Here is a 27,591-nt window from a genome sequence, read left to right on the forward strand (position 1 = left end):
CGTGCTTCTAGACAAATGCAAGATATTGAACATGTCAAATGCATGATGGTACGGGGACAAGCACTAAGCAACAACTACTGACATGTGTTTCTCTTATTTGTATGCTTCTCCTTCACGACCTGCCGCAAAGGTTCAACATGTACGTGATGTATTTCTTAACAAAATCGGCCCTATTGTTTCCCCTATTGAAGCTGGAGAAAATTCTTTCACTGAAACAGAATTGAATGCCACACTTCGTGGTTTGGGTAAAATGAAAATCACAAGGATTGGGATGGTCTCACTATGGATTTCTTTCATACATTTTCGGATGATCTCAAGGTTCCATTGCTTCACATCCTTTATCAGTGTTGGCAGAATGAAAGCTTCCTCCTTGGAAAGAAGGTTTATAGAAATTGATGCCCAAAAAACAATTATGTGAGACGCTCGGTGATTGGAGACTTATCTGGCTTATGGCAATTGTTTACAAATTGGTGACCAAAATGTTAGTCAATTGTTCTAAAGATCACCTTCATTCGTCTTTATATCTGCTCAATATAGTCTTGTACTAAGACATAAGATTTTGGACAATATTGCAAATGTGTACATGGAGATTGAATAATCAAAATAGACTAAGCAAGATGTGTTGATCATGCAAGTTGACAGTTTTAGGCCTTTGATACAATCCATTGGGACTTTATTGCGGCACGACATAAACTTTGTGATGTTATTGCCTTTATGAAGGTGGGACAGCAGATGTATCCTTGCTTCAAAACTCTGAGAGTCTTGGGATTTAGGATACTCAGTGCGTCAAGGTTGCCCACTTAGTGCAATTCTTTGCCATTGCAACACATTCTATTTTGTTACATATGAATAAACAAACTCACTACGCAAGGTAGTTTATGAGGCCTTTCCATGTCAGATGGCTCGTGTTTTGTGGTTGAGGCTTATGCGAAAGATTCATTATTATTTCCACAAAATTCAGCCAAGGATGAAGAGACACTTATGGATACATTGTCACTTTATGGTCTTGCTACAAGTTTAAATATCAATTTTACAAAGTCGGGTCTTTTGCCCTTTTCTCACTATGGCTAGCATTCACATTTATGGCCTGATCAGATTGTTCCTCCTGGCCAGTTAATTTAGGCATCTTGGTTACCCTATTGGTTGGGATTCTCATTGAAAGAGGAAGTTTCCTAGGTTTTGACTCATCTTGAATGTAAGATCAATTATTGCAAGCTTTCTACATGGCCACTACGTATACATCTACAGATAGTTCAATCTATATATATATATATACACCTAGATGAATCCAGGATAAGCCCAGATTCACCCTTAAAGGAAAGTGCAAGGTATAGACCCATGGTAGTCACCCACAAGACAATATAACCATCAACTCCATCATGCATAGTATTGACTAAATACCACGACATCCCCACTAACATCGTCAGTGCCCAATAGTGGGTGTAGAACTAGGTACTAACATATGCTCCCAAACACAACACACACCACACACACACACACACACATAAGCATGCATCAACACAAAGTTTAGCGTACTGAGTTTCTGTCATGACTCTGGGGATCAAGGGCATTATTATTATTATTATTATTATCAAGTTCAATCTATCATTATTGCTTGCATTAGTTTCATCTTCCGTTATATTACCTTACACATACTTGCTTGAAAAGCCTCTTTGTTGCATTCATTTCTTTGTTAACAGCAATTGTGGACTAAGATATTCGCAACTTTGTATGGACATATGAAAGTTCGTGCTTATGAAAGTTCGTGCTTATGGTCATTGGACACTTGATTAAATGGATCTTATTTATGGGCATGTTTTCAGTCGCATACCTAGTTGCCCATACGCCACCTCTTTGATCTTGGCGTAGAAACAAATATTACACTATCTTCATTGTTCTCGAAGGCTGCCACACATGGGCAATTCACCGCACTGATAGAGTATACAATGGAGCAAGGTCTTTCTACAGCCATCACCTTTGGCCTATCCAAGAAAAGCATCTAATCTCTCTATGATTGGTATACATCACGTTGATGATATGGTTGATGCGGCTGGTAGGCACTTGTTCGAAAGTGGAATTCGGAAATGCAACCAATATGCAGAGCTATTAGTCAATTTCTTACACCTTTCTAACCAATTTCTTCGCTTGAGATTATATAGACTTTGCAAGCTTGGCGTTTTGACCAACAAGGCTATATCTCCTGTTACCGGGTTGGACACTAGAGGACAAACACTTGTATACTTAAAGACAAGTTGAAATAGAACAAGGTACAGGTACAAAATGAGCCGAAACGGTGCCCTCTCTCAAAACTTCTCTTTATTTGTCACGAGACGGGCACCACGTGCCAATAGAAAAGAACAGACTGAACAGACTTTTAGCACTTCAATAACAACTAAAACTAAAAGAGAGAGAGAGTACATGCCACACGGAGTGCGGAATTCCACCCCAGAGAGTATTGGCCCCAAACCTTGGCGCCCCTTTTGGTATTTCTTTATATTACACAATGCCGATACTCGCACTCTGCACCTTCTCATTGAAGCGCGTCAGAGACTGAGCCCTCTCCACTTATTTAAAGACCCTTGGCCTCAAAGCAATTACATAAAAAGCAATAAACTCAAAAGCAACTGGCCCAAAAGCATCTTGTCCAAAAGCTACCAACCCGCAAAATGTCGAAATCCACACAGGTGCCACGTGGCACTGCCAGCATAAAACGCGGAATTTCGTACTGCTTGCCACCTCAATATGTCAGCGTGAATTGCGTGATTCCGTATTGCCTGCCACGTTAGTATGTCAACGTGAATTGCGGAATTCCGTACATTTGCTGACACGTCATCAGTTGTGTGTGTGATGATCCTTCGTTTATTTATTGCCTTTATGTCACTTGGGCCCCATCGGCCGGGGTCCGATAAGTTGGTGGGAACTTTTCTTTAAAAAATAGGCCACTCGGCAAGACTTTGCAAGTTGGTAAAACTTCTTCTGCAGCTTCTGCTTCTTCACTTAGGGTTAAGGCCCCTCGGCCGGGATCTACAAGTCGGCTCCGTTCTTCAGTGGCTTGACACATTTACAATTTGTGACATCCCCCCTTCTTGTCCGAGGGACAATCAGAGGGACAATCAATTTCTCAATCCAAATCGGAGCTCTTGATTTCTTGGGCCGTTGGCTTCCCAAAAGAATCTCATCCAATAAGGAGTCTCATTCAAGATCGGAACTCTTGATATCCTGGGTCGTTGACTTCCTAGAAGTATCTCATCCAAAAAGGAATATTCAGTGGTTGGCACATCACAATGCAACACAAATGCTCACATACGAATGTTACAAGACATAGAAACATTAAGTTGTCGATGAACACTCCCCCCGCAAATAACCTAAAATGGTCCGGGCCATGAGATATAGAGGCCTTTTACAACCAAACGTCCCTCAGACCGTAGCCTGCGTCGTTTGGAGGTGCTGAGAGTAACGACTGCTCAGACTTCTTAATACTCCCCCTGTAAATAACCATGCAGGTCCAGGCTTTGAGTAAAAACAACAGTTTTCAATCATTCAATACTTCCCCCGTAAATAACCACAAGGGTCCGGGCCATGAGTATGAACAAGCATTCTCAAACATCATTTCTCACTACTCCACCCGGAAAGAAAAATTACCAATTATTGAAACCAGTATTAAAACCAGAGTCAAACAGTTCAAATTGGCACCAAGACAGGTTTTAAACAGATAGCATCCATTTCAAACAATACTTTCTCAAACAATGTTCAAAAGTATCCAACAACAACTAGAGAGTTCATTCACGGTTTTGTTTGGACAGCCGAACTTTGAGGACGACCGGCTTGCCCTTCTACATCATGGTGATGGTTTGATTCTGAACATGAAGAGTCACATCATTCTTGTCATGCCAAGGCATACCCAAGAGAACGTCGCAATCGCCCAACTTCATAATGTGGAAATCGGCTTTTCCATAATAATCTTGAATAGTCACTGGAAGAGCACCAATGAGCGGTACCACTTTCTGAGTTTGTCTCGTGGTTAGCTCAGCTTCAATTTCTCCACCCTCTGCATCATAATCAAAGTGTATCTGTTTCAAGAATTCTGGATGGATGAAGTTCTCTGTAGCTCCGGGGTCAAAGAAAATAAGGGCTTTAAAGCCATTGACTTTGCCATATGCTCGGCACAATTCATTTGTACTGTCAAGGTGTATGCCATAGATATCAGGGACTGGTCCAATAGCCGGTTTAGCTCGTTTGGTTGGAGATGGTCTTGGGTTTCTCTGGACCGTCGGTGCGAGTATTGGCTCGTCTGTCAATGCGTTGGGGACAACCAAAATAGTTATGTTCTATTTGAAAGCATCCAAAACATCGGCCTTCTTGTAGTAAGGTGTCTTGTTGTTTAGGCATCAAACGAGGCCTTTGCGGTTGATTTTCACGGGACTCTCAAGAATTTGTTCGTTGTTGCCGAGAGTTGTGGTTAGTGGCCAGAGGTTCTTCTGTGGTAAACTCTAGCTTTCCCTTCCTCAGTTTGTAGCCGACCGCGGCATGGTCCATAAGCTCTTGCATGGTGGAGACTTGCTTGGAGAGACAATGTATCGCTCGCATTGGGCCTCCAAGGGAACGAATCTAAAGAAAGACACAAGAAGGTACACGTCGCGAAACGTTTGGTTATAGTCATCCGTGGTTTCGATGGAAAGCATTTTCAAGTTGCTCCACTCTGCCAAAATCCGGACTTCAAAGAAGGAAGTCATGTCTTGAAAGCTTGCCAAGTCCTTGGAGCATGCCGGTTGTGTCGGGATTGAACTGCACCACTGCATAGCATTATCTTTAAGAAATCCTGTTGCTCGAGAAATCTTCGACTCTTCTATATAGTTTCCCAAAGCATAGATGTTGTCGAATTGCTGCAGAAACTGCAATACTTTCTTTCGATCTTTCACCCCGAAAAAAGTGAAAGATTTGATTGTCGTGCCACCATCCTTGAAATCTTTGGGTTGGTTAGGCGTATATCCTGGTTACGGATAATAAGGGTATCCATATGGGCTCCAACCATTGTAGCCTGGTGGAGGTGGTGGTGGAGGTGGGGGCAACAGCAGTTGCACTGGATCAAGGTCAGATGGCTGCACCATATTCTTGAAGACTCCCTCGATCAGAACAGCGGTAGGGAAGGTTGCCGGTTGGAAGCTCTCGTACTTTTTGGTGTCGGAGAAGGACGTACCACCTGGGGCATCAGAGGGGGTAACACGTAATTCAAAAATTGTTGAAAACTTTGCAACATAGGAAGATTCTGTTGAGGATGCCGCGAAAGAATGTCGTGAAGCTCGTCAAGAAGAAACTGCAAATATTCTGTTGAATCCATGAACGCCATGGCTTGGGTTTTTTATGGCTTATGCCCTGTAAGACATAGCGATGAAGACACAAGCGCGTCCGATGGGCGATGAAGTAAGGGTGGGAGTGGCTATTAAGTGCGGGGTCGGAGCACGAAGATTCTTCAAATAAAATTCCAATAGCCTTCGAAAGCGCCGATCTGCTCTGTCTACTCTTTTGTAGGACCGGTATGCTTTCACAAAAGCACACGATTGATACTCTGATACCATTGTCACGAGACGAGCACCACGTGCCAATAGAAAAGAACACTTTGAACACACTTTTAGCACTTCAATAACAACTGAAACTGAAAGAGAGAGTACACGCGACACGAAGTGGTGGAATTCCACCCCAGAGAGTATTGGCCCTAAACCTTGGCGTCCCTTTCGGCATTTCTTTATATTACCTGAACTCAATACAATGCCCGTACTCGCACTCTGCACCTTCTCACTAAAGCGTGTCAGAGACTGACTTATTTAAAGGCCCTTGGCCTCAAAGCAATTACATGAAAAGCAGTAAACTCAAAAGCAAAGCATCTTCTCCAAAAGCTGCCAGCCCGCAAAATGAGGAAATCCGTACAGGTGCCACGTGGCATTGCCAGCGTAAAACGCGAACCGTACCGCCTGCCACGTTAGTGTGTCAACGTGAATTGCAGAATTTTGTACTGCCTGCCACGTCAACATGTCAACGTGAATTGCGGAATTCCATACATCTGCTGCCACATCATCAGTTGTGTGTGCGTTGATCCTTTATTTTAATGTCTTTATGTCACTTGGGCCCCATCAGACGGGGTCCAATAAGTTGGTGGGAACTCTTCTTTAAAAAATAGGCCACTCGGCATTGGGCAAGACTTTGCAAGTTGGTAAACTTCTTCAGCTGCTTCTGCTTCTTCACTTAGCGTTTAGGCCCCTCGGCTGGGATCTGCAAGTCGGCTCCATTCTTCAGTGGCTTGGCACGTCAGGAATTTGTGACATTATTTATGGGAGAATTGTACATAGTATGATGGGGATAGAATGGCAGACTTCCATACTGATGCAAGTGAGAAAATCCCCCATTGCAAACAAGTGAATGTCGATGTCGATTCTTTGAGTCGCTTGCTCCTTCGATCTACACTTTCAAGTTGCCACATTCTCCTCCATTTTCTTGCAATTGTCTTCCAAACAAGGAGCCACAATCTCTCCAAGCACGTAGGACAAGAGAATCCTTAGACTAGAGTAGTATGAACGACGAAACCCTTCCATTTTGACATAGGTTGAGGAAAGAGCTTCCACGTGATCTCCATCAAAGAGGGACGGCTGAAATTGTAAGAAAAGCATTGAAACAGAGAATTCAGTGATATAATGGACTGTTTTGATGAAAAACAGCTCCATATATGTAGAAAAGTGGCGTAGGATGATGAAAAGAGGCTCCCCAAGGTAGATTTGTCGATGGAAAGCTTCAAAGTGTAGGAAAATGCTGCAAAAACAGAGTTTTCAGCCCCCAACAATGCCCTAGAAGCTCAAACTTGCCACTTATCACCTGTCTTTTTTAACTTGCCACTTGTCAAAATTCTCAGATTGGTCAAAGGGATTTAATTTAAGTCCTTTATGTCTACCTAAAAATTAGAAATGCATATGAACACACGTTTATTAATGTAATGTTCTAAGTGACTTTTTTGTTACACAAGGCTCTAGTCCTAAAATTTTCTCGTCCCGAAAAGAGGGTTATACTTACCGCCTGTTCACAAGCCACAAAATGTGTCAGCAAACAGCATGCACGCGCAATTTCAGGCAGGCATCCCCATACCCGAAACTGTTCACGGCATTTATGCAAGAAAGTAGCATGCAAAAATTAAGCACGCAAGCACATAAATGTGCTATGCAATGCAGCATCCGTATGGATGGTCCCCGTTCATGAGCCTATGACAAGTACATGACGGTACCACACCCTATGGAAAATTGTGTACCACACCCTATGAAAAATTGTCACACAAGACATTTCTGGGCATGTGCATGTGAACACAAGTCCCAGCGGAAAGCCAAGACCACCGTTCTGTGCATGAACTGAGAGTCCAAGACCCAACGGAACATAAGATCTAAGAACACCTAGAAAGGGGTGTCAACCCATGAGGTAATATCATTTATTTTCCTCCAGGCAAGCATAATATTTGGACCACAATTACCATTTAAGCGGCCAAAAGGTGACACCTTCTTTGGTTTTGATTCGTTTACCATACATGCAATCACCTTCAGCAAGCTTTTCGTTGTGGCAATAGCTCTTCAGTTTTACCCTACCCATACTTCCGTACTTAGCTCCTTCAGTCCCTTTGCAATTAGTTTAAGGTTTCGTATGATTGCTTCTAGCATTTTGGTGTGGTTTCACTCATCCTAAGTGGCCATATCTTGTACATTCCTCTAATCAATGAAAGATTAGTTTTACGAAAAGAAAAAGTGTGTGTGTGCACTGATACAATGTTATTTTGCCCACACTGATGGCAGTCTTGCCTATATATTCTTGAGTATGCTCGGAAATGGGACCCAGGTCACACAAGCAATGGTAGTGAACTTTGCCGTGTTGAGGGTCGGTGTGCCTCGCCCAAGCCATGCCAACTAGGTAAACAATAAAGGTTTTGAAAGCCTATGCAAGCAATCAAGTGACACAGACAAGGACCTAGTTGTGACTTCGTCCAACAAAAAAGTTATTCTATCACTAGCTTGAGCATCCAGATTAACATCTGGACAAGCAAGCATATTGATGTATTTTATGTCTGTCATGGATCAAAAATGTAATATAAAGCAGTTTGATTAGAATGAGACAAATAGGAAGATACTGATATCTGAAAAATTTTCAAGCAATTAAACCAACATTTCCAAGCCTCACATATGTTGCAACTTCAAGTCAGAGGATAACATTGAAATCATGCTCGCTTTGGCACCATCAGCATAATGCTTTTCAATAATGCTACGCATCGCACACGAAGACATTATGTGTATAAAATAAAATAAAACAGAGGCTGAAAAACAGACATCAATATCACTGAAGGAAAACAGAAATCAGTCTTCCAGAAGACTTACCATATCCATAAACACATACTGGTCAGAATCTTTGTAGGTGAATTGTCTCAGACTTTTATCCACATTGGCCTCATCAACCTAAGCATTCAATCATTCATTTATAAAGTGAAATACCCATTATGCACAAAAAATCGTGCGATTGCAATGTAGAACTAGAGTTTAGAAAGAAGTAGGCAAAACTGTTCATATACTGAAAATCGCACTCGCAAAAATATACTTAAGTATTAAATTCTCCATAGACTTGCAAAACAGTACGAAAGTGCCATATGATCACTTTGTCAGAAGCTGGCACCAAAGACAGACATATGCAACTGCCCGGCTAATTATGCGATCAGAATACACTTTCACTGTCTCTTTTGAGAGGGAATTGGGCTCTTCAAAGTTATGGATTCTCCACATCAAAGATGTGTCAGCCTATATCTACTAGAGATTAGTCGATTCAGAGAGACGCTTCGAAAGAGCACGTCCGCAAAGAGATGCCAGATTTCTTTCCCTTGACACAGACTAGCCATCCATATCTACAAGAGGTATATTTGATCGAGGCACCCATGTCGCCAAGGTTATGCACTTAGCCAACTGAGATGCCCACGTTCACTGGGAAATCACTCCATAGGCACCGCATAGGATGACGTATCCAGGGCATCATTGCCAAGGATCATTCTAGCATAGGCAAATTTTCTCCATGAAGAAGATTTATACAATGCTGCAGAGGCCCATGCTGCCATTCATTGGATGATTCTCACCCGGCACATATACTAGTACTGCTCACTATGCCCGCCACCCATCTAGTTTAATTTTCCCACTCACCTTAAAATTGTATTATACCTTAACACAGTTCACTCCCTGGACCCCAATCAACCCTTTAATTATTACATTTCCTTGTACTCCCCCATCCTCTTTCTCATTTAGATTGTTCTTAGCTCACTTTATTCCAAATGAATGTATCCTTCATATGGAGGTTGCAAGCATAGTTTCCAAACGCCAATCAAATGTCAAATGCAAACAAGCTTGAAAGTATGAAACGAGTTTGATTCGGACCCTAGGACATTTCAATCACAACCCTAATTTTTGAGCATTTCAGAAACATTTTGTAGCAGTCAAATCTAAATAGCCATTGAGTATTGAAATAAAACATTCGCGAGCAAGTAGTATTTTACTGATAAGTTAACATTATGCACTAGAAAGGATCATGAATCAATGACCATTGCGAAAAGAAACCTAATTAAGGTAAAGTTTGAAACCCTATTTCAAATTCCAATTTTTTTCAAACTTTTTCAAACATTGGTGCAACCAAAGGCCATCAATGCAAGAGAAGGTGGGAAATGTGGCTATAGATGCTAGCAGAAGGATGGCAATGTGTTTGAGAGACAATTGAAGGTAAGTGCAGGCAAGGGAAAGTGAGAGGTCTATGCTATATGTGTTTTTCTAGACCGAAAGGCATGATTTTGGTGCTACAAGGTAGGAATGCTTAGAGCTAATCCAATGCATGTTTTAAGAGGTATTATGTGGCATTCGATGCACTTGCCACCCCCGTCTTTACGGCTCATCAAATGGAGCTACCTTCAAAAAAAGTTATGGTAATTTGAAGTTGCACTGTTTTGCAAACTCATGCCTAATGTTGCCCATGCGATTAGGCCCGAGGCCTGAGTGGTGGTCGAAGCTATGGATTTGAAGTACTGGATATACTTTTTGAGCCGGGCTTTACCGTTCTCGACTTGGAGTCCGAACCGACAAGCTATGGCCAATTTTAGTTATTTAGAGGGCCGGGTTTGTCTGATTTGGCTTGTCTTGGAATGTGTGCACCAAAGGATTTTTTCAACTCGCCAAGGTTTCGAATAGTAGTATTCGATGTCAGATTCAAGATATGCTTGACGGCTCATCAATCGAATGAGTATGCAAGAGGATATTTGTGATTGAAGTTGGATAGTGAACAGTGATTTAAAGGAAATTTTGATTTTTCTCGATTTTAATGAGCCCGGTACAGGTGATCAAGAACCTCAAGGAGCAGAGTGGATGCTCGAACCTTGAGTCCGATATGTTGATTGGCCAATCTTTACAGGTCGGTGTTTGAGTCCATGAGCAAGAAGTTAAAGGTCACTAAAGGTGTGCCCAAAATAAAGACAAGTTGAGGAATGTTGTGAGTCCCAAAGGGAGGTTTAATGGACATTGCGACTTCATAGTCCCACATGCGGTAGTGGTTGCCGAGGTCGCACTATATACATATAATAAATTTTATTTATTTATATATATATATATATATATATATAAAGTTGTGGGCTCTCTTATTGTCAACCAAGGGGAGGACTTAGGAGCTCACAAGCTCGAGCTATGGAGGTCTCCTCTCCCCTCGTGGAGGCGCGTACATGAGCGCTACTATGGCGTTTGGTGGTTCTAAGGGGCGGCGCTAGTGGCGGCTATGGCTACTTGCAATAGTGTCGTGCACCCCTTTGGGATGGTTTCACATACGCACCTCTAGTGTCACCAAAACGGGCCACATTCTTGACTTAACACAAAGTGTTGACTTGGAGATGAAGTAAACCACAAGGGGAGCCTAAAATAGAGTGTTCGCATGCATGTGGACTCCAAGTCTAAAAATAGAGCTAGTGGAGCTCAAAAAAACTTGTTTTTTTAGTTTCTTGAAAAAATAAAGAAAAGGGCAAGTGTGTGGACTACTTTGGGGTTTTTCCTTTGTGGAAGAGAAATAGGAGATAGGAGCTCTATTATGTAACCATCCAAAACGAAGCTTGGCATAGCCAAATTGAACGTTGTTTTTGCATCATCTCTATGCGGTACCGTGTTGTATATTCTTCTTCTCTTTGGCATGTTGTGCCAGATTGAGCCCGTCGGGCCCCACACACACAAAAAGAGAGAGAGAGAGAGAGAGAGAGAGAGAGAGAGAGAGAGAGAGAGAATGCAATGAAATATTATATTAACATCTTCAAAAGGCATCTGTTACAAAATAGTGAATCTAATGCCATGTCTGGGTACAAAAGAAATAGAACAAAAATATTACTACTACTAGAATCCATCCTCATTTGCACTCTGGATGTCGAGAGAGTATGGCTTGAATCCTCTGTTGTAGTCTTCGTCGATGCTGTGTAGCCCCTCTCCTCAATCGTGGCCGTCTCGATCTCCGTCACTCCAGTGCTCGGTCGATGAGAGTGCCGGTAGTGGTCGAATGAGTGTGGGCCGAGCTCCGCAGTGATGGTTGCTTCTCTGGCTGTCCCATATCTAGTAAAGAGAGAGAGAGAGAGAGAGAGAGAGAGAGAGATTGTGTTGGGGAGCAAGTAAAAACGAGCGTACGTTTCTGATTGTGGCAATCTTTGCATGTTTACAATCAAGGGTGCATCTACGAGTGTGTTGTCGAGGTTTTGGTGTGCAATCTGAGCACGGTGTGGAAATCATGATGTTTGTGTGTGAATTTCCAAGTGGATTGGGGTGTTGTGGAATTCTGAGCTAGAGGCCTATTTTTGTAGCGGGATGTGTTCCATTGTTCCCCTTCTCCAATGTCTGATAATCATTTCAAACAAGTTTGAATGCTTTTGGTCTCATAGGTCATTTCTTCCCATTTGCAATCGTTAATGGTACTAATTTTCTCTCCCCCCCCCCCCCCCCCTCTCTCTCTCTCTCAAAATAAGTGAGGTTTGGTACCCATTTCTATTACATAATGAAAAGTGAAGGCTTGAAAGCATTACATCAGCCCGTAGGCATGCCAAGATAACAGATCTGATAGTCAAAAACGCTCACAAACCATAGGGGCAAAAACTATCGGTGATGTAAAGTTACAAAAGATGGTGATACAATAAAAGCTAGGAGCAAGGGAGTAAGGGAAGAAAGTAGCAGTGAGTTGAAGCAAAACAAGCCACCCTGACATCGAGTGGAGGCCAAAAACTCCACCAAAGAATCTCCGATAGCCAACTCCGCATCTCCCAGGCTGTATACAACGGTGCATCCTAACAAAAGAGGCATCACCATCAGAAGAAGACTCTGCACCAAAAATATGGGAGAGAGAGAGAGAGCATCAAGCCATCCCTCGCAATGATCAACAAATGATCAACAGGGCTATGACATTCTTCAACCTACAAGCAGAAGCAAAATATGGTGCAAATTTGAAGGCGAGGCAGAATCCCACACACCCAACAAACCAATTCAAAACCTAAATCACCCATCAAATGGGAGAAAATTCAAAAAACAAGCAACATACAGGCATATTACGCAAATATAGATGCACACACACCCCAACCACAAGCAATCGACCAAAGCTAAGTGCAACGACTGTGCGAAAGACAGATCGGTGCACAAGAGGGGCAGCCATCGAGGAGGCGGCATCCACCACTTGCGTAAAGCGATGGCACGCAGAGAGAGCAGCAACGCAACAACGTGTCGACATGCCCTCAAGGAGGAGGCAAGTCTCTCAAGCAAATAGGGATACGTGACCTATGAGACCGAGTTACAATTGAAAATATGCTTTTGGAATTGTAATGGATACCCATGGAATGCGGGGGTTGGCATTGAATGCTTCGAAGGAGCGGATGAGCAAAGTAAAGCATGACCATGTATTGAAAGAGGAGAAATTTGACACTATGAGCCGAGATGTATGCGACATGAAAAATGTATGCACAAACAAGTCTTGGGCTGATGTATGTGGTAGCAATGTGGTTTCTAATTCCTCACTCATGCAAGCTATGGTTCAAACAAAGAATGTTGAGAATGTGGATGTGAAGGAGTTGAAGGAACGGGAGCGACGTTCCAAGAACATTGTTATTCGAGGAATTCCCGAAGAGAAGTTAGAGACACCTCCTTCTCTTGCCATTGTTATTGAAGATTTCTTCAAAACCCACTTTGGCATGTCCGGAGTTATGGTCTATGGAGCACTTAGAGTGGGGAAGCAAGGAGCTCCTCGCTCGGGAGAACGGCCAATTGTATGCACCATGCCGGATGAGACCAAGCGAAAGATTATCCTTGATAATAGTTGGATCTATTTGAGGGATACAAAATGTTTTGTATGTGAAGATCGCACTATTAAGCAACAAAATATGCGTCGCAAGGCATATGAGGAAAAGAATAATAAAAACAAGGAGATCTCTCATGAAGAAAATGTGCCCAAGGAGGAGGCAAGTCTCTCAAGCAAATAGGGATGCGTGACCTATGAGACCGAGTTACAATTGAAAATATGCTTTTGGAATTGTAATGGATACCCATGGAATGCGGGGGTTGGCATCGATGAACTAACAAGCAAAGCCGATGTTTTACTTCTTGTTGAAACTTTGGAGCATGATACACAAAGGATTAACGGCTTGGAGGATTACAATGTACATTCATTGATGTGGTCAAAGAATCTCAAGCAACGAAGAGGGCAAGGAGGGGTAGCATCTATGCTTAAGAAAAGATTGGAAGATTTTGTATCAATTGTGAAAGATGACAAGTACAAACGTTATGTATGGCTGAAAATTATGACACCAAAAAGAGCACCCATTTTTGTAGCTGGTTGCTACATTCCTCATCATGATTCTCCCTTTTATGCTTGCATGGATAGAGATCAACCATTTTCTGATTTGGAAGAGGACATTGCTTATTTCAAAGGTGAAGGTGATGTTATTGTATTTGGGGATATGAATGCTCACACAAAAACATTGCAACATGATACTCAACAATTTGATATGCCATACATTTCAAGGGAGTTGAAGGAAGTTCACTTGTATGATCGTACTTCAATGGATGAGAAAGAGCCGGATAACTATGGAAAGTTACTTTTACACATGTGTAATAGCACGGGTATGCTCATTGCCAATGGTGTATCTTTGTGGAGTGGAACCAATGGATTTACATGTAGGAGACATAATGGGGATAGTGTGATTGACTATATGCTACTCTCTGAAGCCATCATGTATCGCATAAAGAGTTTTATGTTTGGTCAATGGACCCCGGAATCCGACCATCGCACCTTATGTATTGACCTTTCATGTGGAGAAGCAACTAAGCATGATAATCTCAGCCAAAGGAAAGAGAAGTTATCACTATGTATGGATTTCAAAAGAGCACCAATGTACATTGAAATGGTTGAGCAAAAATTATGGATGACAAAGCTTCAATGTGATGCACCATTGGAAACTAAATGGGAAGCTTTCAAGAAAGCTATTTGTTCTTGTGCGGAAGAATGCTTTGCCATAAAGCATCTCCATGGTATCAACAAAGATAGATCACGCAAAAGGTGGTTTGATAAAGAATGTCAAGATGCTCGAAAGTCCTTGATAAAGCTTGATGCAACTATGGACAAAGACAACTATCAAAGTCATTTGCATACATACAAGGCATTGATTCAAAAGAAGAGAAGAAGATGGGAAGTAAAGCAACAAGAATTTCAAGTCCAAGAAAAGGCACATGCATGTGGAAGATTTTGGAGAAACTTGAGAGGCAAGCGGGTTGAGAATTTTGGTCACTTGAGTCTAGTGGATATGTATACACATTGTAGGCAATTATATGAGCAAGCAAATACTGAAAAAATGCCATTTTATGGTTCACTCCCATGTATGCCGTCTTTTTTTACTATTGAGGATGTATACGGTGGGCTTGAAAAGTTGGCCACTCGCAAAGCGAAAGATCTTCACGGTATCAAGCCAGAGATGATCAAATGGACAGGAGATTTTACCCATGAGTGGATGTGTGATATGTTCAACCTTGCACTTCAACATGGTATGCCTTATGATTGGAGTACTAATTGGGTTAAGCCTTTGCATAAAGGAGGGGATGTAAAGAATGTAAGCAACTACCGGACTATAATGATTGGGTCTCTTATGGCAAAGTTGTTTGGGTGCATAATGGAGATGAAATTGAGTGATTGGGCTGAAGAGAATGACAAGCGTGCAAAGGGACAAGCGGGTTTTCGTCGATGCCATAGCACCATTGATCATCTTGTCACTCTTCGTGTTATCATGGAGGAAAGTCAGTTGAAAGGCAAGCGATTGTATTGTTGTTTTGTGGACTTTAAGAAAGCCTTTGATATGATTCCACGTAACAATTTGTGGAGAAGGATGGAAGAACTCCAAGTGCCAAGTGAGTTTATGCTTGCGGTTTCTCGAATCTATGAGAAGGTGATTTGTCAATTGCGCATGGGAAGAGAAATTTCAGAAATTTTTGTAAGCACTATTGGGGTTAAACAAGGATGTCCATTGTCACCAACTCTCTTTGGTCTATGCATCGATCAATTGGAACAAATGGTACTTGACTTTATGCAAGAAGAAGGCATTGAAGAGGTCACTATTTGCAATGCGGTAATCATGATTTTGTTGTATGCGGATGATGTAGTGCTTCTAGCACACACTTTAGAAGATGCACAAAAGCTTATGGTTGTCCTTGAGAACTTTTGCTTGCATAGTGGGCTGATTGTAAATGAATCCAAAACAAAAGTTATGCTTGTGAAAACCAACCATAAGGAGAAGCCATGCATTGTGTACAACAACGAGACACTTGAAGTTGTTGAGAGCTTTTAAGTACCTTGGCCTTGAGGTTCCATCCAATCAAAAGTGGCATGAATGTGCTATGCGTCGTTTGGAAGCGGGAAAGAGAGCATATTATGCATTTGAGAACATGTGTAATGCGGGAAACATCAAGTGTTGGGTTCTCAAGAAGTATCTTTTTGATGCATTGATGACACCAGTTCTTCTTTATGGAGTTGAAGTGTGGGGCGGGTGTCACGAGGACGTGGCAGTTATTAACCATGTCACAGAGATGTGGCAATTGCTAACCTTGGTTGTTGGTTTCTTTCCAATGAGGTTTATTTTTTTATTTGTTTAAGACCCTCTTCTTGAAGTAGCAAACGGTCGAACATTGTATGGCCAATGTGAACGGTAGATTCACCCGCAGACGGGAAGTGGTCGGCACTGGAATTCGTATGGTAAGAGGATGTCTAGGCTCAGAGCAAGATCATATAGGTCCCCCCGTCGCACTTAGCAAGTTGGTGGATACTAGGAAGTGAACTCAATTAAGGCGTAAAGTCAAGGTGGGACTTCCAACAAAAAGTATCCAACAGTTGGGCCACATTGCATTTTTGGATGTGGTCCCAATGAGGATAGATGGTCAGAAGACCAGTGGGAGCCCAACGGAAGCATCTCCTAAAATTTAGGGAACTGCTATTTTGGGCCACGAAATGTGTTCGCGTCATTACCTTCGGTATGACTAGGGGAACACTTTACAACTCTGCCGCGAAGTCAACTAACGCACCAGTTGAGATATTTTTAGCAGGGAAAGCCCAAACTCGGAAACTGGGCGACGTGTCAGCTTGTGAACGATTCTGCCACTCTGGGAGGCAAAAACGAGCTGCATATCAACAAAGGGGGAGCCATTTTCAGCCACAGGCGGATTGCAACAGGTACAGAAGCTATGGAATGCTTACCTTGCCCTCTATGCACAGTATGGTGACGGGAGTGATGCCCCGCACGCTACATACTGCTCTCTTTCTCCCCTACGTGCAGTTATGTGATGCCCCACAAGAGGGCTACTCATTTGACTGATGTACAGTTGTGTGGGTTCATGCTTTTGTGCTGAGGCAAGAGCCTCCTTGAGCAGGAACAGGGGTAGCTAACTGCTGCCCCAAAGCAGGCACTGGTGAGGGTCATAACCTCACCGTACAGGTGCAAAATCAGCGCTGTGTATGCGCTGTAATTTGACTGTTTTTCAGCCATACGGACGCCAGGATCATTGGGAATCGTGCCCCACTGGCAAAGGACAGTTAGGGGACTGTTTGGGGCTGAAAACAGGGCAAAAACCAGTAAATACAGCGTGCTGAATTTACTGTTTTTGGACAGGAATCAGAGGGTATACGACAGTGCAAGCGAGTTCCAGCAGGGGAATTGGTTTCGCGCAAGTTTTGGGGCTGTTATGCTGCCGAAATTTGGCCAAATCAAATGGTATCTAGGTGGATACACGTGAAGGATTCCCAGGACCTTACCTTGTAATTTACCCTCCTAAAGAATAAAGAAATACCGAAAGGGGCGCCAATTTTGGGGCCTACAGGTTGTCGGCGTCTGCTCGGAGCATTCTAGCTTCCGAGCCGTGTGTGTATTCAAGTGTTAACTCCCGTCGCAGGTTCTCTTTGCAAAGTGCTCTGTGTGTGTGTTTAAAGTAAAGAATTTCGGGTGAAAGCCAACGCCTACCGCCCTACGGGCCGGTTTCATGGTTCCATTGCCGGGATATCAATCACTTTTTCCTCAAAGAGTGAGCCTGGATTGTTCAGGGTAAAGACACACAGTGCAAGAACGCGGGGATTACACTATGGCCGACAAGGGGAATGGAATTATGGAAGAGGGTTCCTCTCCAAAGGACAGGCAGGAGATTCCTATGGTTTTTGAGATTGGCGAGAGCTCACGACCACGTCAGTCTGTACCTCCTGTCAACGTGAATGTCCCTCCAGTAGTACAGGGCTTTATGACAGGGCAACTCGAGGATGATGCGTTTAAGACTCAGTTAGTTGCCGCGGTGAATGTCTTTTCGTAGCTGGTGTAGAATCCGAGGTTTATGGAATTCTTGCAAGCGCCACCAGCGCAACATCAAAATAGGCAACCTACGCCGCGTACGGAGCTTGTTGAAGCTCAAGCCCAGGTACTTCATGAGGCGCAGGAGGAAAGGGAACACTCGCATGTTGCGGAGTCGGGGGCTCCAAAGCAGGTTCCTCCCATGCTTGAACAGGTGGCTAGAACGCCTATTCCACAGGTTATGCCAGTTCAGCCCGCCACCTTTCAAAGCCAGCATGCTGTCTTGAATGGACAGAGAGCTGGATACCAGGCTATGCACTCAGTTTTTCCACCACCCACGGTACATCCTGGGTATTTCGGGGGTGGATCAGTGTTCCAAAGTATGGCTGGTTATGCGTCTGGAAGTCAGCCGTACATGCCAGGAACAGTGTTCGGGGGTATGCAAGGCATCATGCCAAACCCCATGTATGGTACTATCGGCATGCAGCAAGGTTTCCACGGCAACCAGGGCCAGTTTGGGGTGCCACAGGGTCATTTTGGCATGGCTGGTTTTTCTGGACAGCAGCCAGATATCGCACCTCTGACGCAAAATGTGAATGGCCAACACGTGCCGATCATGCCTACTATAGTGCCCATGTTGCAGACCATCCCGTATGACAACTTGGGGGCACTAGAGAAGCCGAAGGCTTACAAAGAAGGTGGTGCAGCAGTAAAGTTCAGTACCTTCAGTGGTTTCGAGGACAAGACAAAGGCACTCACTTTCCTCCAGCAGTTTGATACAGCTTATGCGGGAGGGAATTTTACAGAGGCCTCGAAGGTTAGGAAAGCTGCCACTTTCTTAAAGGACAATGCGCTGACATGGTGGACGACATTGTTAATGCAAGGACAGGCACCCGCCACTTGGGTTTACTTCAAGCAAATGTTTGCATCTGCTTGGCTATCAAATGAATTTGAAGCCGATGTCTTGACAGATTGGCACCAGCTTACGGCAGCTTCGTGCAAGAGCTTGCTGGAGTACAATAGGAGGTTTTGTAAAGCATTACTCTCAGTGACCTCCTACAGATTTGTGCCACTGACAGAGCAGATAGAGAAGTATTGTTGTGGGTTGCCTAAAGGGCTTCGCGATTACTGTACAAAGAATAGAGTGGCTACCCTTACTCAGCTTATGGAAGTTGCGAACACTGGTCTTGCCCTGTTGAAAGGAGAGGACAGTGGATTTGCGAGCAGTGATAAAGGAGGGCAGCAAAAGAAAAATTCAGCGAAGAAGCCCTTTGTGAAGACGGCTCCTGATGCGTCACAGGGGTCTGAACAAGCCACCAAAGAGAAGGATTCAGCTGGGACTTCTGGAGCGCAGGCAAAGAAACAGAAAAGGAAGCCTTTTGTGCGCAAGTCGCTCGAGGAAAAGAAGGTCCTAATGGCTGAGAACAAATGCTTTATATGCGAGCAGCCTGGTCATATTTCTATCAATTGTCCACAAAGGAAAAGGCCAGCTGACTCAGAGGATAAAGAAGACCAGAAAGGCAAGAAGCCTAAACCCACGGCAGGTTTAGTGCCAGACATGGTGGGTGACAGGCCCAGCACAGATGCCAGTGAGTTATGCAGGGCATGGGGTAAAGTTAGGGATCAGACGGCACTCATCTTCTTTGATCCAGGTGCCAAAGCCAACTTTATCTCACCAGAGTTAGCTATGAAGCTCGGCATCAAAGCTGAAGAGATGGGGTACACAGCAGAGGCAGGGTTGGCATGTCCTGGCCACTCAGAGTGTGTTACTCCCATCATTGGAAAACTGCGTTTGCATATTCAGTCGTATGTGGACACTGAAGAGTTCTACATCATGCCGCTGGAAGGTTGTGACGCCTTGTTGGGGATCCTGTGGATGTTCCGAGTGCATGGAGTCTTGGATGCCTACAACAAAAAGATCACTGTACAGCATAGGGGTAAAACTCACATCTTGGATGTAAAGCTTAAAGGAGAGTCAGTCCCTATTGTATCTGCTTCTGCTATCACTTCTGTAATAAAGAATCATCTTTCTGTGTACTTGATTTTTGCACGTGATGTCTCAGATAGGGATCAGTCAAATTTATCTGTGTTAGATAAAGAAAGGTCAACATTTTTGCAAAAGTTTAGTGACTGTTTTTCTGATTCATTACCGTCGCAATTACCGCCAAAGAGACCTGAGGACCATCGGATAGATTTGGTGCCAGGGTGTAGCCCACCAAATAGACCTCCCTACAGGGTTAGTGCGGCACAGCAGAAAGAGATTATGGACCAGGTGGAGGAGTTATTAGAGAAGGGGCTGATTCAGCCTAGTTCTTCACCCTTTTGCTCCCCAGTGCTCCTAGTGCAGAAGAAGGATGGCTCATGGCGCATGTGTATTGATTACCGTGCGTTGAATAAGAATACCATCAAGAATAGGTTTCCTATTCCTCGCATTGATGATATTCTCGATCGTTTAGAGGGTGCTGCAATTTTCAGCAGGATAGACCTGAAGAGTGGGTACCATCAGATTCGTATAAGCCCAGAGGATGTGCACAAGACTGCGTTTAGAACGACATTTGGTCTTTATGAGTTTCTAGTGATGCCGTTTGGACTAACAAATGCTCCTGCCACGTTCAACAGAATGATGGACCGGATTTTCCGCTCGCATCAACAGTTTGTTGGAACATTCTTCGATGACATGATTGTGTATTCGAAGAATGAAGAGGAGCATAGGCGTCACTTGACCATTGTGTTCGAAGAGCTGCGCAGTCACAGGTTACTTGTCAATCCTAAGAAAAGTGAATTCTTCCTTGAAGAGATCCACTTTCTGGGCCACATAGTCTCAAAGGATGGTGTAAGAATGGATCCCGCAAAGGTCGAAGCTATCAAGACATGGCCAGACTTGAAGACTGTGCACGATGTCAGAAGCTTCTTGGGATTGTGTTCCTACTATAGAAGGTTTATCAGAAATTTTGCAGAGATAGCATCGCCTCTTCACGCATTGCAAAAGAAAGAGGTCACTTTCAGATGGACCCAAAAAGAGATTTCAGCTTTTAGTCTCTTAAAGGAAAAGTTGACTTCTGATCCAGTTATTGTTTTGCCAGATCTCAGGAAGTCATTTGTGGTCCAGTGTGACGCGTGTGGCAGTAGCATCGGAGCAGTGCTAATGCAAGATGGACAGGTAGTAGCCTATGAAAGCCGAATTTTGCAAGGGCCAGAGAGGACTATGCAAGTCTATGAGAAAGAGCTCTTGGCCGTGATTCATGCGCTTTCTAGCTGGAAGCACTACCTCTTAGGTGCTGATTTTGTTGTCCAAACAGATCATCAGACCTTGCGATACTTCTTGACACAGTCAAAGTTATCCGAAAAGCATATGCGATGGGCAAACATTCTTTCCATGTTCCACTTCTAGATTATGCATGTGGAAGGCAAGAAGAATGTTGTGGCTGATGCGTTATCAAGAAAGCCACAAATTTCAGCTGTGTCAATTCCTTATCATCATGAGTTAGATGACATGAAGGAACAGTATATTGCTGATGAAGATTTTGCAAGGATCTTTGAACAGTTACAAGAGGGGCAACATTACGAGCACTACCTCCTCAGAGATGGTTTTATGATGATGCATGGCAGACTTTGTGTCACTAGGCCACTGCGACATAAGGTCATGGAAGAGAGTCATGTCCCACCGTATGCAGGGCATCGTGGCATTGATGCAACAGTTAAAGCGGTAGAGACGTTCTTCTATTGGCCTACCTTGAGGAGAGATGTGGATGCCTTTGTGCGAGCATGCATAGTTTGCCAAAAGGTCAAGTTTGACACGCAAAAGGCACCAGGGTTGTTACAACCACTGCCGATTCCGGATAAGCCATGGGAAAGCATTGCTATGGACTTTATCTTTGATCTTCCAAGGACGCCAACAGGGAATGATGGTATATGGACCATTATCTGCAGGTTCAGCAAGCAGGCCCATTTTATCCCTGTCAGGAAGAAGATAAAATCTGATCAGATGGCACGCTTGTTCATGTACAATGTGTTCAAGTACCATGGTATGCCACAATCGATTATCAGTGATCGTGATCCTCGCATGACCAGTTTGTTCTGGAGAGGATTGTTTGAGAACATGGGTACTACGCTCAAGTTCTCGTCTTCGTTTCATCCACAAACTGATGGACAGTCAGAAGAGGCCAATTCTACTGTCTTAGATTTGCTGAAATGCTATGTGTCAGATAATAAGGGCAAGTGGGAACAGTATTTGCCTATGCTTGAGTATGCGTACAATAATACGGTGCATTCGTCTACTGGCAAAGCACCTTTTGAAATTGTTGAAGGCGGCAAAAAGGTTCCTCCCATTTTGCATACAAAGGACAAGATCTTTGAGGCAGATCGATATGTTGAGAACATGGATGAGATGTATAAGAAGATTAAAGTTGCCTTGGAGAAGACTCAGGCAAAACAGAAAAAGGCTGCTGATCGTCACCGTCGTGAATTGCTACTATCACCTGGTGATTGGGTTCTCTTAAGGTTCGAAAAGGCAAGGTTAAAGAAGATGAAGGGCAAGGAACGGCTGTTTCCTAAGCTCAGCATGCGATACTATGGGCCTTTTCAAGTGCTTGACAAGATCAGCGATGTGGCTTACAGGCTGAAATTGCCTGATGCGTGGAAGATTCATAATGCGTTTCACGTGAGTCTTCTAAGACCCTTCGTGGGTGATGTGCCAGAAGATATGCCAGTTGAGGATCAGCCAGAAGTTGAGGAACTTGATGAGATCCTGGTACCTGAGCAAGTTTTGGCACATAAGGACAGAAAAGTTAAAGGACAAGTTGCAAGACGCTATTTGGTGAAGTTCAAGAACTATCCGCCTATGGATGCAAAGTGGATGGAAGAGCATGAACTGTCAGAGTCACCAAATGTATTGCAGCTTTACCTTGAAGCCTTTGGGTTACAGCCTACTTATGCCCCAACCCAACGTGTACAAAGGAGGGGTAATGATAGAGCTAGTACATCAAATGTACATATGAATTCAGTGCCATAGATGGAAATGGCAAAAGTATGAAGGCCTCATTAAGTCATTTGTATCTATGTATGTTACGACCTTTCTTGCGGATACATGCGATGATAAAAGAGTGTTAATAGCACAAGATCATCAGTGGCGTGTATTTATGGTATGCAATCGAGGACGTTTGCGATTTCAAGAGGGGGGTATGTCACGAGGACGTGGCAGTTATTAACCATGTCACAGAGATGTAGCAACTGCTAACCTTGGTTGTTGGTTTCTTTCCAATGGGGTTTATTTTATTTGTTTAAGACCCTCTTCTTGAAGTAGCAAACGGTCGGACATTGTATGGCCAATGTGAACGGTAGATTCACCCGCAGACGGGAAGTGGTCGGCACTGGAATTCGTATGGTAAGAGGATGTCTAGGCTCAGAGCAAGATCATATAGGTCCCCCCGTCGCACTTAGCAAGTTGGTGGATACTAGGAAGTGAACTCAATTAAGGCGTAAAGTCAAGGTGGGACTTCCAACAAAAAGTATCCGACAGTTGGGCCACATTGCATTTTTGGATGCGGTCCCAATGAGGATAGATGGTCAGAAGACCAGTGGGAGCCCAACGGAAGCATCTCCTAAAATTTAGGGAACTGCTATTTTGGGCCACGAAATGTGTTCGCGTCATTACCTTCGGTATGACTAGGGGAACACTTTACAACTCTGCCGCGAAGTCAACTGACGCACCAGTTGAGATATTTTTAGCAGGGAAAGCCCAAACTCGGAAACTGGGCGACGTGTCAGCTTGTGAGCGATTTTGCCACTCTGGGAGGCAAAAACGAGCTGCATATCAACAAAGGGGGCGCCATTTTCAGCCACAGGCGGATTGCAACAGGTACAGAAGCTATGGAATGCTTACCTTGCCCTCTATGCACAGTATGGTGACGGGAGTGATGCCCCGCACGCTACATACTGCTCTCTTTCTCCCCTACGTGCAGTTATGTGATGCCCCACAAGAGGGCTACTCATTTGACTGATGTACAGTTGTGTGGGTTCATGCTTTTGTGCTGAGGCAAGAGCCTCCTTGAGCAGGAACAGGGGTAGCTAACTGCTGCCCCAAAGCAGGCACTGGTGAGGGTCATAACCTCACCGTACAGGTGCAAAATCAGCGCTGTGTATGCGCTGTAATTTGACTGTTTTTCAGCCATACGGACGCCAGGATCATTGGGAATCGTGCCCCACTGGCAAAGGACAGTTAGGGGACTGTTTGGGGCTGAAAACAGGGCAAAAACCAGTAAATACAGCGTGCTGAATTTACTGTTTTTGGACAGGAATCAGAGGGTATACGACAGTGCAAGCGAGTTCCAACAGGGGAATTGGTTTCGCGCAAGTTTTGGGGCTGTTATGCTGCCGAAATTTGGCCAAATCAAATGGTATCTAGGTGGATACACGTGAAGGATTCCCAGGACCTTACCTTGTAATTTACCCTCCTAAAGAATAAAGAAATACCGAAAGGGGCGCCAATTTTGGGACCTACAGGTTGTCGGCGTCTGCTCGGAGCATTCTAGCTTCCGAGCCGTGTGTGTATTCAAGTGTTAACTCCCGTCGCAGGTTCTCTTTGCAAAGTGCTCTGTGTGTGTGTTTAAAGTAAAGAATTTCGGGTGAAAGCCAACGCCTACCGCCCTACGGGCCGGTTTCAGCGGGAGCATCTCAAAGTCTACTTGGAAAGAGTTTGAGAATGTCCAAAAGCGTTTTCTTACAAACTTTCTCCAAGTTAAGACACAAACACCATATATGCTCCTACTTCTTGAGTCGGGATCTCTTCCAATTGAGGTTATGGGCATGGAAAGGGTTGTGCAGTACATGATAAAGATGCATCAAAACCCCTGACATCGACTTCCTACAATTGCATGGGAAGCAAGCAAAAAAGTTCAAAAGACGCATAAAAGCAAGATCTTGAGCACGGGATGGATGCAAGACATAAAGAAGTGGTTTGGGAGATGGGATGCATTACACTTGCTACATGATGCTTCAATTGACTCTCAAGTGAATGAAGCTTTTCGACAACGCCAATGTATTACGGCTTGGGAGAAATCCGGTGGGTCACGCTTCATACATTACACCACCTATATTGCCCCCAACTACAAAACCATGTTCTTTGCTGAGAGAGGGAACCGTACTCACACTTACATGCTTGAGCCTATTCCCTTGTCCGCGATACGCACTATCGCAGCAATTCGGCTTAGCTCCCATTTCCTTCGATGCGAGATAGGGCGTTGGGGCAATGGAGAAGGGTCAAATCGATTGTGCACATTATGCTCACTGCAAGTTCGAGAGTCTGAGTACCACACACTACTAGAGTGCTCAGCTTTTGATCACATCCGAACTTGCTTCTCTCACATTTTCAGCCATAACTTAGACCTACACACTTTCCTCTCCCAGCCAAAGTGTGGGCTCTCCATTGCGACTCTCATCACTACAATTTTGGAGCATCGAGAGTCACTGATCAGCCATACACATACTACATCACATGTAACTTTGGTCCCATAGGTCATATTTGACCTCCGAGGACGATAATAAAATCTCTCTCTCTCTCTCTCTCTCTCTCTCTCTCTCTCTCTCTCTCTCTCTCTCTCTCTCTCTCTCTCTCTCTCTCTCTCTCTGTGTGTGTGTGTGTGTGTGTGTTTTTTTAAGTATGAAAAATCCCCTCATAATTGAACCATACTTAGACAATTGTATTAAATAACAATATTTTAAAACAAGATGTCATAAACCTCAATTATCATTTCATATACACCAATACAACATTCTGTATCTAATGGTGTTGCATCTATCTAATGGTGTTGTATCTACAATATAATATCTTGGTGTTGTATCTTATGTGCCCATTCTTTGGGATGAGCTTCCACTACAGATCTTCCGTTACTGCTGCAGTTTTCATTGTAATCCCAAGGAAAGAATCTCTTACCTGGACGATGTTGCTTTTGTCACAAGGCGGACACTACGTGCCAATAGAAAAGAACAGACTAAACAACTTTAAGCACTTCAAATAACAATTGAACTGAAATGGAGAGAGAGAAGACACGTGACACGGAATGGCGGAATTCCAACCCAGAGAGTATTGGCCCCAAACCTTGGCGCCCTTTTCGGTATTTCTTTATATTGCATCAACACAGTACAAGTCGGTACTCCAAACTCTGCACCTTCTTCAGGAAGCATGCCAGAGAATGAGCCCTAGCCTCATATTTAAAGGCCCTGGGCCTGAAAAGCAGTTACAGTAAAAAGCCTTTAAAACTCAAAAGCTTCTGGTTCAAAAGCAAAGTCAAAAAGCTGCCAGCGCAATTTACGGAAATCCATACAGCCTGCCACGTCATTATGTCAGCGCAATTTTTGGAATCTGTCTGCTACCCTTAGGGTTAGGGTTAGGGTTAGGGTTAGGGTTTCTGTAGTTTTAGGGTTAGGATTTCCAGAATCAGGGTTTGCAGGTTTTAGGGTTAGGGTTTTCAAAATTAGGGTTTGCAGGTTTTAGGGTTAGGGTTTTCAAAATTAGGGTTTGCAGGTTTTAGGGTTAGGGTTTCAGCAGTTAGGGTTTCTGGCAGAAATTAGGGTTTAGGCCCCTCGGCCACATCTGTAAGTTGACTCCATTCTTTAGGCTTTGACATGTCAGCAGTTTGTTACAGCTTTCCTGTTTGTTGAAGCAAGTGTTGTGTGTCAGAGCCTATGCAGTAGTAGCCCGAAGATACTCCACACCAGCTATTGCAAGGGAGGCCATCTTGCTTGCCAATTTGATGTATGTGCCGAGACACAGAAGAAGTTCAAAAGGCTGCTTCCAGGTACTGTTTCCCTGCTCGATAACCGATCGCAGAAGGTGCTTCGAGTATTGGAGGAGGCTTAAGGATGGGGGACCGATGGAGGAGGCATAATGTAAACCCATGTGGTCTGTTGCATCTCGCTAGTATGTAAAAAGAGGGTGAAACCGAAATTCATGAAGAGGTTTCTAACACCAAGTAGCTCTGTGGATAGATAGCGTCTCTCAGGAGGAAAGCTAAACACAAATCGCCATCCTTCAATCTCCTCTGTGTGTGTGTGTGTGTGTGTGTGTGTGTGTGTGAGAGAGAGAGAGAGAGAGAGAGAGAGAGAGAGAGAGAGAGAGAGAGAGAGAGAGCGTATACTCTGTAGATAGCGTCACCAAGGAAGAAATCCGATCATAAGTTGCGAATATTCAAGCACCTGTGTATGTATGTGTGTATCTGTGTGTGTGTAGGAAAAAGAACGTCTATATACCAATTGTCGCAAGGAGCAAACTGAGGGATATGGTGTACGGAGGTGCAGGAAACTAGCACAGAGCTTCGTTTGCGCTAGGATAGTTCAAATCTTGACTTTTATTTTACTTCTCTACCCACTATTGTGAACAAGTTATATTTTATCAATAACCTTCCAGCGGTACCTATAGAAATTAAGCACTCAGAAAAGGTTATTAATCCCCTTCTTAATCTAGACCTTTTGGAGGAAGAAGAGAAGGAAGCCCTCGACTTTTTAGCAGATGCAAACTGTTAGCCCCAGAAAGAGCAGTTTCTAAACTCTTTTGAGAAGTAATCCCTTTACTACCACCCAGGCAAGTTGAGTTGGATGCTATTCGACTTAAACATAAGCTCTGGGATTATGAAATTAAGAACCATCGGGCACCTTTTACAATTTCCTCTCTAGGGTTGCTATGTAGTATTCCCACGGACATTGTTGAGCAATGTAAAACCTTAGCC

At 43.7% G+C, this 27,591-nt stretch overlaps 1 protein-coding gene across 2 annotated transcripts in view; it reads right to left on the reverse strand.

Moving 5' to 3' along the window:
• The window catches only part of LOC147427505 (elongation factor P (EF-P) family protein), a 112,674-nt gene that overhangs the window by 12,053 nt on the left and 73,030 nt on the right, over nt 1–27,591 (reverse strand). For both annotated transcript variants that reach the window (XM_086497387.1, XM_086497386.1), the window contains one exon: nt 8,400–8,477. In XM_086497387.1, coding sequence (XP_086353513.1) covers nt 8,400–8,477 — 78 coding nt within the window. The remainder of the gene's footprint in view (nt 1–8,399; nt 8,478–27,591) is intronic.

This window comes from Adiantum capillus-veneris, chromosome 23, assembly GCF_014529385.1.
Source record: "Adiantum capillus-veneris isolate H3 chromosome 23, ASM1452938v2, whole genome shotgun sequence".
In the NCBI taxonomy this organism is placed as follows: Eukaryota; Viridiplantae; Streptophyta; class Polypodiopsida; order Polypodiales; family Pteridaceae; genus Adiantum; species Adiantum capillus-veneris.